The sequence below is a fragment of the Pristiophorus japonicus genome, chromosome 16, assembly GCF_044704955.1.
Source record: "Pristiophorus japonicus isolate sPriJap1 chromosome 16, sPriJap1.hap1, whole genome shotgun sequence".
Taxonomy (NCBI): Eukaryota; Metazoa; Chordata; class Chondrichthyes; family Pristiophoridae; genus Pristiophorus; species Pristiophorus japonicus.
This window is the reverse complement of record NC_091992.1, coordinates 70,168,839-70,184,289: the sequence shown is the minus strand read 5'-3', so window position 1 is coordinate 70,184,289 and position 15,451 is coordinate 70,168,839. Positions and strand designations below refer to the sequence as shown.

At 51.7% G+C, this 15,451-nt stretch overlaps 1 protein-coding gene across 1 annotated transcript in view; it reads left to right on the top strand.

Annotated features, from left to right (window-relative positions):
• Nucleotides 1-15,451, top strand: part of LOC139226183 (glutamate receptor ionotropic, NMDA 2C-like) — a 504,948-nt gene that overhangs the window by 178,374 nt on the left and 311,123 nt on the right. The window contains exons 6-8 of the mRNA XM_070856817.1: nt 1,203-1,356; nt 3,403-3,528; nt 8,698-8,927. Coding sequence (XP_070712918.1) covers nt 1,203-1,356; nt 3,403-3,528; nt 8,698-8,927 — 510 coding nt within the window. The remainder of the gene's footprint in view (nt 1-1,202; nt 1,357-3,402; nt 3,529-8,697; nt 8,928-15,451) is intronic.

The following is a 15,451-nucleotide window of genomic DNA, read 5'->3' as shown; positions in this document are numbered from 1 at the left end:
TCGCCAGTTGTTATGTCTTAAACAAAGAATCTGACCAGATACTGTAAGCTCAAAGTAATGTGTGACCGTAGTCCTTTATTACAGGTTTCCAGAGTGCCTCTCCAGCCTGTGAGGCTTCCTTATGTACAGGTGCTCCCAAGGGATTGTGGGATCCCTTGGGACTCCAGGGGATGAGCCCTCTGGTGGTTAAACAAGGTATTTACAGGTTTACATATATAACACCCCCCACCCTCTGCCCATCTCCCCCCCCCCCCATCCTCCGCCCACCCTCACTTCCTTCTTGGAGCACAAATGCTGACATTTTTTTAAGCCTGAAATCATTAGCGCCTACTACCCAATTGCATCTCCAAAGCCTTAAAGGTGGCGGGGCAAGTTGATAAGGTGGGTAAAAAAGCATACGGGTTGCTTGGGTTTATAAATAGAGGAATTGAATATAAAATGCTGGAACTTTATAAATCACTGGTTAGGCCTCAGTTGTGTATTGTGGCCAATTCTGGGCCCCGCACACCCAGAGAGATGCAAAGGCCTTGGAAAGGGTACAGAGGGGGTTTACCAGGATGTTACCTGGGATGAGGGAGTTATGAGGAGAGGTTGGGAAAGTTCGCACTGTTCTCCCTGGAGCAGAGAAGGTGAAGGGTGACCTAATAGAGGTTTACGAGATGATGAGAGGATTTGAGAGAGTAAATAGGGAAAAACTATTCCCTCCGGCAGGTGGGTCAGTAACGAGAGGCCATCGATGCAGAATCATTGGCAAAACATGTAGAGGGAAGATGAGGAGAAATATTTTCATGCAGAGAGTTGTTGGGATGTGGAGCGCTCGGCCTGAAACAGTGGTGGAAGCTGAGTCCATCAATAATTGTAACACTGAGTTGGACGGATACTTGAGGATGAGGTACCCACAGGGTTCCGGACAAAACGTGGCGATATGGGACTAAGCACGACTGCTTTTTCAAAGAGCCGGCACAGAAAAGACGGGCCGAGCGGTCTCCTTTTGTGCTGTAAGTTTCTATGATGCTATAATTCACACTCAATAAATGCAAATCTTCGCGGTCAATTAATACAAACTACTAAAGCTTAATTAATACAAACCACTCACACTGGATAGATATAAGCCTTCACAGTCAATGAATATAGTGCACTCACACTCCATCAATACGGACCATCCCCATCCTCAGTGTTCACAGGGTGCTCTGCTTTTGTAGGTGTTCTACCAGAGAGCAGACATGGCCATTGGATCTCTCACCATCAATGAGGAGCGCTCTGAGATTGTGGGTTTCTCTGTCCCCTTCGTGGAGACTGGCATTAGTGTGATGGTCGCCAGGAGCAACGGGACGGTGTCCCCATCGGCGTTTCTCGGTGAGCAGTGCAGCTTTGTTGTGAAGGCTTTGTATTTGCCAATGATCAACAAGTAAAATTGCAGAATTTGGAGCACCCCATTCAGTTCAGTAACTGTGAGACCGGCTGCAGTGATCACAAACACTCACTATGGTACCGCCAACACATGCTTTACACACTGAGTGAGAGAGTCTGCCAGGAAAAGCCCTGTGTTTATGTGTCAATTCATTTACCAACGACTCCATGAGCAATTCTCCCAATTGGCTGCTGTAAACCCATTTAATTAAATATCCCATCGGTATTTCTGAGAGACAATTGGGGGCCCGGGGGGTCAGTGATGGGGGCCGGGGGTCAGTGTTGGGGGCAGGGGGTCAATGATGGGGGCCGGGGTTGGGGGTCAGTGATGGGGGCCAAAGGTCAGTGACGGGGGGCCAGGGGTCAGTGATGGGACCAGGGGGGTCAGTGATGGGGTCGGGGGTCAATGATGGGGGGTCGGGGGTCAGTGACGGGGGCCGGGGTTCAGTGATGGGGCCAGGGTTGGAGGCCAGTGATGGGGAGCAAGGGTCAGTGATGGGGCCGGGGGGTCAGTGATGGGGGCCGGAGGTCAATGATGGGGGGGCCGGGAGGGTCTGGGGTCAGTGATGGGGGCAGGGGTCATTGATGGGGCCGGAGGTCTGTGATGGGCCCAAGGGGGTCAGTGATGGGGGCCGGGGTTGGAGGCCAGTGATGGGGAGCAGGGGTCAGTGATGGGGCCGGGGGGTCAGTGATGGGGGCAGGGGGCCGGGGGTCAGTGATGGGGGCAGGGGTCAATGATGGGGGCAGGGGGCCAGGGGTCAGTGACTGGGGGCTGGGGGTCAATGATGGGGGCAGGGGGCCAGGGGTCAGTGACTGGGGGCCGGGGAGTCAGTGACGGGGACCGGGGGTCAGTGATGGGGGCAAGGGTCATTGATGGGGGCCGGAGGTCAATGATGGGGGGCCGGGGGGGTCTAGGGTCAGTGATGGGGGCCGGGGTCATTGATGGGGCCGGAGGTCTGTGATGGGGGTCGGGGGTCAGTGATGGGGGCCGGGGGTCAGTGATGGGGGCCGGGGGTCGGGGGTCAGTGATGGGGCAGGGGTCAGTGATGGGTGTAGGATTCGGATCACAGGTCACACATCCTGTGGATAATTCTTGCTAAATTTATTTGTCCTTTGCCTTCAGTTGTCCCAATCCAAATTCTATGTAACTCCCTACTTCGACTTCATTTCAATCCCTCGAACAGGTACTGGTGTGTTTAACTCTATCCGGATTGTTTCATTAATTAGATAGATTCTCGATGGAGTATGTGTCACTGCTTTAAAGTTGTTTCACTCGTATGAGCCACATTAACCATTTCACGTCTTCTTGTTGTCAAGTAACTGAGCATGTCTGAGACCAGTTCTTCAGTACAAATTCACCATGCATTTCCGCATGGTAATTGCTTCATACGCAACAAATCACATTTGCGCATTAATTTCAACATTCTATACAAGCCATGTTCGGGCTTTCAGGTTATCTTATCCAAAGATTGTAGTCATCTGGAGATCTTTGCTCATAGAATCACAGAAGTTTACAGCACGGAAGGAGGCCATTTCGGCCCATCGTGTCCGCGCCGGCCGACCAAGAGCTATCCAGCCTAATCCCACTTTCCAGCTCTGGGTCCGTAAGCCTGCAGGTTACGGCACTTCAGGAGCACATCCAAGTACTTTTTAAATGTGGTGAGGGTTTCTGCCTCTACCACCCTTTCAGGCAGTGAGTTCCAGACCCCCACCACCCTCTGGGTGAAGACATTTCCCCTCTAAACCTTCTACCAATTACTTTAAATTTATGCCCCCTGGTCTGTCGCTGATCCTGTCTGAGACGCTGGTCACCTTTGTGATGTCAGTTTTATTAATGGATGTAGTTTGTTAGGGAGTGTTGCTGAAGCTGAATCAATGCTTCAAGGCTTTTAGTGTGCACATTGTTAGTCCTGCAGGTGATGAGTGCATGGTCTTTTCAGTAATCTGATTGTGATATGTGAAGGTACTCAGCTGCCATTCCTGTGTCCACAGAGCCCTACAGTCCAGCGGTGTGGGTGATGATGTTTGTGATGTGTCTGACCGTGGTTGCTCTCACAGTCTGTGTATTCGAGTATTATAGTCCTGTTGGCTACAACCGAAACCTCAAGAGCGGCAAAAGTAAGTTGTCAGTGAGTTGTAGTGGCTGGAACTAAACCATTTGTGGGGATTAATATACGAGCATAGGTACAGCTGGAGGCCATTCAGCCCCTTGAGTCTGTTCCACCATTCGATTAGATTCTCGCTGATGTGTACCTCAACTCATCTGCCCGCCTTTCATTAACATCCCTAGACACCCTTACCCAGAAATTATCTATTGATCTTAGTCTCGAAAGCTTCAATTGCCCCCAGCAACCACAGCCTTTTCATAGAATCTTAAACTGATACAGTACAGATCCTGCCATTCCACCCATGGCGGCCGTGCTGACTCTGTGACAATTAGTCCCACAACTCCCACTCCCTTGCTTTTTCCCCATAGCCATGCAAATTTTTCTCCTTCCAGTATTTCCAATTCCCTTTTGAAAGTTATTGAATCTGCTTCCACCGCCCTTTCAAGCAGCGCGTTCCAGATCACAACAACTCGCTGCGTAAAATCGGTTATCAGCGCGCCTCTGGTTCTTTTGCCATTTGCCTTAAACCTGTGTCCTCTGGTTACGGACCCTCCTGCCACTGGAAACAGCTTTTCCACATTTACTCTCTCAAAACCCTTCTTAACTTTGAACACCTCTGTTAAACCTTCCCAAAACATTCTCTGCTGTAAGGAGAACAATCCCAGCGTCTCCAGTGTTCACTCACCCCTGGAACCATTTAGGTCAATCTCCTCAGCACCCTCTCTAAGGCCTTGACACCCTTCCTAAATTGTGGTGCCCAGAATTGAACACAATACTCCAGCTGAGGCCTAACCAGTGATGTGTAAAAGTTTAGCGCAATTTCCTTGCATTTGGACTTTATTCCTCTATGAATAAAGCCAATGATCTCGTGCTTTTTAACTGCCTTGTTCAAAAATTTGTGTACAGACACCCTGAGGAGTCTCTGATTGTGCAGCTCCCCCCTTAAAATTGTACCATTTACTTCATATTACATCTGCACCCTGGGCCCGGGATACAGGCCCTGTGTACTGACCCCAGGGCCAGGATACAGGTCCTGTGTACTGACCCCAGACCCCAGGCCCAGGATACAGGCCCTGTGTACTGACCCCAGGCTCAGGATACAGGCCATGTGTACTGACCCCAGGCCCAGGATACAGGCCCTGTGTACTGACCCCAGACCCCAGGCCCAGGATACAGGCCCAGGATACAGGCCCTGTGTACTGACCCCAGACCTGGGGATACAGGCCCTGTATACTGACCCCAGGACCAGGATACAGGCCCAGGATACAGGCCCTGTGTACTGACCCCAGACCTGGGGATACAGACCCTGTGTACTGACCCCAGGCCCAGGATACAGGCCCTGTGTACTGAACCCAGACCCCAGGCCCGGGATACAGGCCCTGTGTACTGACCCTGGGCCCAGGCCTGGGATACAGGCCCTGTGTACTGACCCTGGGCCCAGGAACAGGCCCTGTGTACTGACCCCAGACCCCAGGCCCAGGATACAGGCCCTGTGTACTGACCCCAGACCTGGGATACAGGCCCTGTGTACTGACCCCAGACCTGGGATACAGGCCCTGTGTACTGACCCCAGGCCCAGGATACAGGCTCTGTGTAATGAACCCAGACCGCAGGCCCAGGATACAGGCCAAGTGTACTGACTCCAGGCCCAGGATACAGGCCCTGTGTACTGACCCTGGGCCCAGGCCCGGGATACAGGCCCTGTGTACTGACCCCAGGCCCAGGATACAGGCGCTGCATTTAGGGTTAGGCCTTGTGTAGTGGGCCCAGGATACAGAACCTGTGTACTGACCCCAGACTCCAGACCCAGGTTACAGGCCCTGTGTACTGACCCCAGGCCCAGGATACAGGCCCTGCATTTAGGGTTAGGGTTAGGCCCTGTGTACTGGGCCCAGGATACAGGCCCTGTGTAGTGATCCCAGACCTCAGGCCCAGGATACAGGCCCTGTATACTGACCACAGGCCCAGGATACAGGCCCTGTGTACTGACCCTGGGCCCAGGCCCGGGATACAGGCCCTGTGTACTGACCCCAGGCCCAGGATACAGGCCCTGCATTTAGGGTTAGGGTTAGGCCCTGTGTACTGGGCCCAGGATACAGGCCCTGTGTAGTGACCCCAGACCTCAGGCCCAGGATACAGGCCCTGTATACTGACCACAGGTCCAGGATACAGGCCCTGTGTACTGACCCCAGACCCCAGGCCCTGTGTACTGACCCCAGGCCCAGGATACAGGCCTTATGTACTGACCCTTGGCCCAGAATACAGGCCCTGTGTACTGACCCTGGGCCCAGGATACAGGCCCTGTGTACTGGCCCTGGGCCCAGGATACAGGCCCTGTGTACTGACCCTGGGCCCAGGATATAGGCCCTGTGACCTGACCCCAGGCCCAGGATACAGGCCCTGTGTACTGGCCCCAGGCCCAGGGTACAGGCCCTGTGTACTGACCCTGGGCCCAGGATACAGGTCCTGTGTACTGACCCCAGGCCCAGGATACAGGCCCTGTGTACTGACCCCAGGCCCAGGATACAGGCCCTGTGTACTGACCCCAGACCCTAGGCCCAGGATATAGGCCCTGTTTACTGATTCTGGGCCCAGGATACAGGCTCTGTGTACTGACCCCAGGATACAGGCCCTGTGTACTGACCCCAGGCCCAGGATACAGGCCCTGTGTACTGACCCCAGACCCCAGGCCCCAGGCTAAGGATACAGGCCCTGTATACTGACCTCAGACCACAGGCCCAGGATGCAGGCACTGTGCACTGACCCCAGGCCCCAGGCCCAGGATACAGGCCCTGTGTACTGACCTCAGGCCCAGGATACAGGCCCTGTGTACTGACCCCAGACCCTAGGCCCAGGATACAGGCCCTGTTTACTGATTCTGGGCCCAGGATACAGGCTCTGTGTACTGACCCTGGGCCTAGGATGCAGGCCCTGTGTACTGACCCCAGACCCCAGGATACAGGCCCTGTTTACTGATTCTGGGCCCAGGATACAGGCCCTGTGTACTGACCCCAGATACTAGGCCCAGGATACAGGCCCTGTTTACTAACCCCAGACCCTAGGCCCAGGATATAGGCCCTGTTTACTGATTCTGCGCTCAGGATACAGGCTCTGTGTACTGACCCCAGGCCCAGAATACAGGCCCTGTGTACTGACCCCGGGCCCAGGATACAGGCCCTGTGTACTGATCCCAGACCCCAGGCCCAGGATACAGGCCCTGTGTACTGACCCCAGACCCCAGGCCCAGGATACAGGCTCTGTGTACTGACCCTGGGCCCAGGATACAGGCTCTGTATACTGACCCCAGGATACAGGCTCTGTGTACTGACCCCAGAACCCAGGCCCAGGATACAGGCTCTGTGTACTAACTCTGGGCCCAGGATACAGGGCCTGTGTACTAACCCCAGGATACAGGCCCTGTGTACTGACCCCTGACCCCAGGCCCAGGATACAGGCTCTGTGTACTGACCCCAAGATAAAGGCCCTCTGTACTGACCCCAGGCCCAGGATACAGGCCCTGTGTACTGACCCCTGACCCCAGGCCCAGGATACAGGCTCTGTGTACTGACTCTGGACCCAGGATACAGGCCATCTGTACTGACCCCAGGCCCAGGATACAGGCCCTGTGTACTGACCCCTGACCCCAGGCCCAGGATACAGGCTCTGTGTACTGACTCTGGACCCAGGATACAGGCCCTCTGTACTGACTCCTCACCTATTAACTGCAGACTAATGTGTCCTGCTAAAATATGGACATGTTTGTTCATCAGTAAAAGATCTGTAAGGTTGTCAAATGTCTGTATAGGCCAGTGACTATGTTCACAAGCAACACTTGCTGGAATTCATGTTTCCTAATGTGAGGTGGGCTACATTTGGTCCCAGGTCCTGCAATACTGTATTGTGAACTTTGTTGCCACCTTCTACCAGGCAGATTACACGAGTGTCCTGTGGTGACGAAGCCCAGAAATGCCAAACAAAGCCCTTTGTCAGCCGTGATTCAGTTGGTAGAACTCCCGCCTCTGAGACAGATGGTTGTGGGTTCAAGCCCCACTCCAGAAACATGAGCACATAATCCAGGCTGACACTGCAGTGCAGTGCTGAGGGAGCGCTGCACTGTCGGAGATGCTGTCTTTCAGATGAGATGTTAAAGTGACACCATGTCTGCCCTCTCAGGTGGACGTAAAAGATCCCATGGTGCTATCTATGAAGAGCAAGGGAGTTATCCTGGCCAATATTTATCCCTCAATCAACACCTAAAACAGATTATTTGGCCATTTATCTCATTATTGTTTGTGTGATCTTGCTGTGTGCAAATTGGCTGTCGTGGTTCCTACATTACAACAGTGACTACACCTCTAAAATACTTAATTGGTTGTAAAATGCTTTGGGACTGAGATGGTGCTATATAAATTCAAGTCTTTCTACCACTTCCTACAGCAGCATCTCAACTTTAGCAGGTCCCGAAAGGCTCCATCATTCACTCACACACTCCGTTTCCTGCCTCCAATTTTTGCTATGCCAAATATTTTTTCACAATCCACCACTTCCCTATAAATGGGGGCTGTAGTAGCACAAGAAACATCTTCCCTTCCACTGGAGATGGAGGAGGAGGAGTCTGAGATGAATTACACACCACTGTAAAATAGACTAGCATGCTGACCCTGAACAATCACTCCATGTCAGCTAGTGAGATTGGCTTCAATGGCAAATTGTAACTGGCATTGGTCATTGGGGTGATGTAACCTGGGTAACACCCAGATGTATAGGCCCTTTTGTTCACAAAATAGAAACCGTGTGGGCCAAACATCACTGTGAGTGACATGATGTGAGGATATTGTTGTAACGCAATACACTAACCATCTTTCCATGATGCAAGAACTCTCCTTCCCTATGTTTTTCATTAGGTCCCAGTGTACACCGAACAGTATCCTAATTCATTGTACCTCCCCATCCCTTATCACATTCTGGCACCAGGGACTGAAGCCATGAGAAAAGCTTAAGGGTTCCATTTCTTGAGATTCACCAAGTAGTTTCTAGTGATTCAAGTAGTCTGTGGTGAAATGCAGGTGAAAGGGCAACATGAAGTACACCTGTTTGCTGCCATTTGTGGGATGGAAAGTGGCTGGAGGAATATGCTGGCAGCTGTTTTCACTGTTTGAATCTGATTGTCTCTCCACAGTTACAGGAGGTCCAACATTTACAATCGGGAAATCGGTGTGGCTTCTCTGGGCATTGGTCTTCAACAACTCTGTCCCCATTGAAAATCCAAAAGGAACAACGAGCAAAATCATGGTCTTAATCTGGGCCTTTTTCGCGGTGATCTTCCTGGCAAGTTACACAGCAAACCTGGCAGCATTTATGATTCAGGAGCAGTTCATTGACACTGTCTCAGGTCTCAGTGACAAAAAGGTAAGGCACAATCCAACACTACTGAAAGTACAACCCGCATCATCGGTGCAGAATCCAGAACTGATTCCATTGCAACTGAATCGAAAGCCCATCTTATCAGTGTTGCACGAGAACTGATGTCCTCTGCTGTAAATTCAGAACCAACGCCCGTCGACATCGAAACAACTCCTCCATCATGACCTTCATCAATCAATAATCAACAATATCATCATCACCTTCTCCAAAACCTCCTCCTCCATCTCTTCATGCTCCACCTCCGTCTCCTCATCATCCATCCACATCTCCTCCCTCTCCACCAGCTCCTCCTCCTCCGTCTCCTCCTCCGTCTCTTCATCCTCCCATCTCCATCTCCTCAACTTTCTCCTCTCCACTACCTCCTCCTCCATCTCCTCATCCCCATCCCCTCCATCTCCTCAACCTTCTCCTCCTCCACCAGCTCCATCTCATCCTCCTCCTTCTTCCTGAAACGGCCCCAGGAGGTAATAGAGCAACATCAGACCGGTGAGTCCACTTGCCCGATTTCAATGTCTTCCACGCACCGTTCCTGCCAGGCAGGAGAATTAAAATCGACCTTTGGCAGGCATGAGTTCTCCCCCAGGCCTCACAAGGGAGGTCTGGGCCTCTGTCCCCCGGGCTCCTCCCCTTTCCCACCCGAGAAACGGGCCCATTACCCCACGACTTGCCTGAAGCAGGCGAGCTGCCTCCCTCCACCTGATGCCAGCAGGCCACTAGTCACAGAGAATCTCTGGGGGCAGGGAGGTCGTCAGCTCCCCGACACTTCCTGTCCGCTGTTCCAGTTCACTAAACAAAGGGCTAAGACTAAAAAGCAAAGCTGAAATCTTAAAATGAACCAAACATCAGGTCAGCAGTAGCCTTTGATAGAAATCACGACTGTTCCCCACTGAGTTTATTGAAAGGTAGAGAAAGAATTCTGTAAAACGGCTCCCACCTTTGTGTGTTCAGAGTAAGGCTCAGCCCAACCATTATCCCATCCAATCTGATGGGACAGTGTAGAGGGAGCTGTACTCTGTATCTAACCCCGTGCTGTACCTGCCCTGGGAGTGTTTAATGGGATAGTGTCGAGGGAGCTTTACTCGGTATCTAACCCCCTGTACCTGCCCTGGGAGTGTTTAATGGGATAGTGTAGAGGGAGCTTTACTCTGTATCTAACCCATGCTGTACCTGCCCTGGGAATGTTTAATGGGACAGTGTAGAGGGAGCTTTATTCTGTATCTAACCCATGCTGTACCTGCCCTGGGAGTGTTTGATGGGACAGTGTAGAGGGAGCTTTATTCTGTATCTAACCTGTGCTGTACCTGCGCTGGAAGTGTGTGATGGGACAGTGTAGAGGGAGCTTTACTCTGTATCTAACCCCCTCCCCATCTCCTTCAAATCTGTAGTCATCATCCCTCTCCTCAAAAAATCAACCCTTGACTCCACTGTGCTTGCAAACTACTGCCCCATCACCACCCCTCCCTTACCTCTCCATAGTCCTTGAACATGTTGCTGCCTCCCAGATTTGTGGAACTCCATGTTTGAATCCCATCAGTCCGGTTTTCGCCCCTGCCACAGTACCGGCATTGGCTCTCATCAAAGTCACAAATGACGTCCTGTGTGACTGTGACAAAGGTAAACTGTCCCTCCTCGTCCTCCTCGACCTGTATGCAGCCTTTGACACAGTTGACCACTCTATCCTCCTCCAACACCTCTCCACCATCATCAAGCTGGGTGGGACTGCACTCGCCTGGTTCCATTCTTATCTATCTAATCGTAGCCAGAGAATCACCTGCAACGGCATCTCTTCCCGCCCCCGCATCGTTACCTCTGGTGTCCCCCAAGGATCTATCCTTGGCCCCCTCCTAGTTCTCATCTACATGTTGCCCCTCGGCGACATCATCCAGAAACACACCGTCAGTTTCCACTTATACACTGACGACACCCAGCTCTACCTCACCACCACTTCCCTCGACCCGTTCCATGGTCTCTAAATTGTCAGATTGCTTGTCCAACATCCAGTTCTGGATGAGCAGAAATTTTCTCCAATTAAATATTGGGATGGCCGAAGCCATGATCTTTGGTCCCTGCCAGAAACTGTGTTCCCTAACCACCGACTCCATCCCTCTCCCTAGCATCAATCTGAGGGTGAACAAGACTGTTCGCAACCTAGGCGTCTTATTTGACCCTGAAATGAGTTTCCAGCCACATATCCGCGGCATAACTAAAACCAAAATTTTCCACCTCCATAACATCGCCCGCCTCCGCCCCTGCCTCAGCTCTTCTGCTGCTGAAGCCCACATCCATGCCTTTGTTACCTCTAAACTTGACTATTCCAATGCAATCCTGGCCAGCCTCCCACATTCTACTCTACGTAAAGGTGAGGTCACCCAAAACCCGGCAGCCCATGTCCTAACCCACACCAAGTCCCACTCACCCATCCACCCTGTGCTCGCTGACCTACATTGGCTCCCGGTTAAGCAACGCCTCGATTTCAAAATTCTCATCCTTGTTTACAAATCCCTCCATGGCCTCGCCTCTAATTATCTCTGTAATTTCCTTCAGCTTCACAACCCCACGAGATGTCTGCATTCTTCAAATTCTGCCCTCTTGAGCATCCCTGATTATAACTGCTCAACAATCGGTGGCCGTGCCTTCAGCTGCCTGGGCCCCAAGCTCTGGAATTCCCTCCCTAAACCTCTCTGCCTCTCTACCTCTCTTTCCTCCTTTATGACGGTCCTTAAAACCTACCTCTTTGACCAAGCTTTTGGTCACCTGCGCTAATTTCTCCTGTGGCTCGGTGTCAAATTTATTTGTTTTGTCTTGTAACACTGCTGTGAAGCATCTTGGGATGTTTTACTAAAATAAATAAAAGTTGTTGTATCTAACCCGTGCTGTCCCTGCCCTGGGAGTGTTTGTAGGGACAGTGTAGAGGGAGCTTTACTCTGTATCCAACCCCGTGCTGTACCTGCCCTTGGAGTGTTTGATTGGACAATGTCGAGGGAGCTTTACTCTATATCTAACCCCCTGTACCTGCCCTGGGAGTGTTTGATGGGACAGTGTCGAGGGAGTTTTACTCTGTATCTAACCTGTGCTGAACCTGCTCTGGGAGTGTTTAATGGGACAGTGTAGAGGGAGTTTTACTCTGTATCTAACCTGTGCTGTACCTGCCCTGGGAGTGTTTAATGGGACAGTGTAGAGGGAGTTTTACTCTGTATCTAACCCGTGCTGTACCTGCCCTGGGAGTGTTTAATGGGACAGTGTAGAGGGAGCTTTACTCTGTATCTAACCTGTGCTGTACCTGCTCTGGGAGTGTTTAATGGGACAGTGTAGAGGGAGCTTTACTCTGTATCTAACCCTGTGCTGTACCTGCCCTGGGAGTGTTTAATGGGACAGTGTAGAGGGAGCTTTACTCTGTATCTAACCCCGTGCTGTACCTGCCCTGGGAATGTTTGATGGGACAGTGTAGAGGGAGTTTTACTCTGTATCTAACCTGTGCTGTACCTGCCCTGGGAGTGTTTAATGGGACAGTGTAGAGGGAGTTTTACTCTGTATCTAACCCGTGCTGTACCTGCCCTGGGAGTGTTTAATGGGACAGTGTAGAGGGAGCTTTACTCTGTATCTAACCTGTGCTGTACCTGCTCTGGGAGTGTTTAATGGGACAGTGTAGAGGGAGCTTTACTCTGTATCTAACCCTGTGCTGTACCTGCCCTGGGAGTGTTTAATGGGACAGTGTAGAGGGAGCTTTACTCTGTATCTAACCCCGTGCTATACCTGCCCTGGGAATGTTTGATGGGACAGTGTAGAGGGAGTTTTACTCTGTATCTAACCTGTGCTGTACCTGCCCTGGGAATGTTTAATGGGACAGTGTAGAGGGAGCTTTACTCTGTATCTAAGCCATGCTGTCCCTTCATTGGAGTGTTTGGTGGGACAGTGTAGAGAGAGCTTTACTCTGTAACTAACCCGTGCTGTACCTGCCCTGCGAGTGTTTGATCGAGCAGTGTAGAGGGAGCTTTAGTCTGTGATAAACTCATAATAAAGGATGAAACTGAGTACTGTGTACAATGAGCGAGTGTGACCTTAGCTCCTTTAATAAGACTCCAGAGTGCAGGTACCTCGTGGGTGGCCTGCTTATATACCGTGCTCCCAAGGGATGCTGGGATCCATTGGGACTCCAACAGGTAGGCCCTCTGGTGGTAGTGTAATTCAGGTTACAAGGGGTTAAATACATAACATCACTCCCCCCGTGAAGTCAACAATACACTTATTTACAAGGTGAGACGATCTGGGGCTTTTCGCTCCCTTGCCGATTGTCTCGGTACAAATGCGGGTGTGGGTGGGTTGGTTGGTTCTTCATTGGGCTGTTGGGCAGCCGGCCTTGCCGGGCTGCTGGGGATGGTGAGTTCGGCTTCATGGTCAACCATGATGTCGGTTGCCACTTGTGTGTGTGTGTTGGAGGGTCAAAGTTGGTGGTGTCTTCTTCAGGTTGTTCGTAGCTGTTGGTGAACCGCAGTTTGATTTGGTCCAAATGTTTTCTGTACGTTTGTCCATTGGCCAATTTGACCTGAAACACCTTACTCCCTCTTTGGCTGTGACTGTGCCAGCAAGCCATTTGGGACCATGTCCATAATTGAGCACAAACACAGGATCATTGATCTCAATATCGCGTGACAAATTTGCGCGGTCATGGTACACACTTTGTTGATGTCGCTTGCCCGCCACGTGATCATGGAGATCAGGGTGGACAAGAGAGAGCCTTGTTTTTAGCGCCCTTTTCGTGAGCAGCTCGGCTGGGGGAATCCCGGTGAGTGAGTGGGGTCTGATGTGGTTGCTGAGCAGTACTCGGGACAGGCGGGTCTGCAGGGAGCCTTCCGACACACATTTCAAGCTTTGCTTGATGGTCTGAACTGCCCGTTCTGCCTGGCCATTGGATGCGGGCTTGAACGGGGCAGATGTGACGTGTTTGATCCCATTGCGGGTCATCAATTCCTTGAATTCAACACTGGTGAAGCACGGCCCATTGTCACCGACTAGGACATCAGGCAAGCCGTGCTTGGCAAACACGGCTCCTAGGCTTTCAAATAGTGGCCGTGGACGTGATTACAGACATTATCGCACATTCATTTGAGTAAGCGTCCACGACAACCAAAAACATTTTGCCTAGAGATGGGCCTGCATAGTCCACGTGGATCCTCGACCACGGTTTGGAGGGCCACGACCACAAACTTAGCGGTGCCTCTCTGGGTGCATTGCTCAGCTGAGAGCACGTGTTGCACTGGCGCACGCATGTCTCTAAATCTGAGTCGATGCCGGGCCACCAGACAAGGGATCTGGCTATGGTTTTCATCACTACAATGCCTGGGTGGATGCTGTGCAGTTCGCAAATAAATATGTCTCTGCCTTTCTTGGGCAAGACCACGTGATTGCCCCACAACAGACAGTCCGCTTGCAGGGACATTTCATCTTTGCGCCTGTGGAACGGCTTAATCGCCTCCTGCATCGCCGCTGAGACACTGGACCAGCTCCCATGGAGGACACAGTTTTTTATCAAGGGCAGTAACTGATCCTGGCTGGTCCAGGTCCTGATCTGGCGGGCTGTAACAGGGGACTTTTCGTTCTCGAATGCCTCCAAGACCATGAGCAAGACTGCTGGCTGTACCATTTCCACCCCGGTGGTGGGCAATGGCAGCCGACTGAGAGCATCTGTGCAGTTCTCTGTGCCCGGTCTGTGGTGGATTACATAGTTGTATGCCGACAGCGTGAACGCCCATCTTTGAATGCGGGCAGAGGCCTTGGTGTTAATCCCTTTGCTCTCAGAGAACAGCGATATGAGCGGCTTGTGGTCAGTTTCAAGCTCAAACTTGAGGCCAAATAAGTACTGGTGCATTTTTTTTACTCCGTAAACGCACACCAGAGCCTCTTTTTCAATCATGCTGTAGGCCCTTTTGGCCTTGGACAAGCTCCTGGAAGTATAAGTGACCAGTTGCAAGATCCCCGATTCGTTAGCCTGTTGTAACACACACCCGACCCCATATGACGACGCATCGCAAGCTAGCACTAATCTTTTACAAGGGTTATACGGGACAAGCAGTTTGTTTGAACACAACAGATTTCTGGCTTTCTTAAAGGCAGCCTCTTGTGAATTCCCCTATACCCAGTCGTCTCCCTTGCGCAGTAGCACATGTAGGGGTTTTAGCAGGGTGCTTAACCCAGGTAGGAAATTACCAAAATAGTTAAGAAGTCCCAGGGACGACCGCAGCTCCGTCACATTCTGTGGTCTCGGCGCGTTCTTGATGGCCTCCATCTTGGCGTCGGTGGGTCTGATGCCGTCTGCCGCGATTCTTCTTCCCAAGACCTCCTACGCCAGGAAAACGCACTTCGAGCGTTTCAACCTGAGCCCCACGCGATCCAACCGACTAAAAACCTCTTCCAGATTCTTCAATGCTCCATGGTGTCCCGACCTGTCACCAGTATGTCGTCCTGGGAAACCACGGTGTGAGGAACCGACTTTAACAGGCTCTCCATGTTCC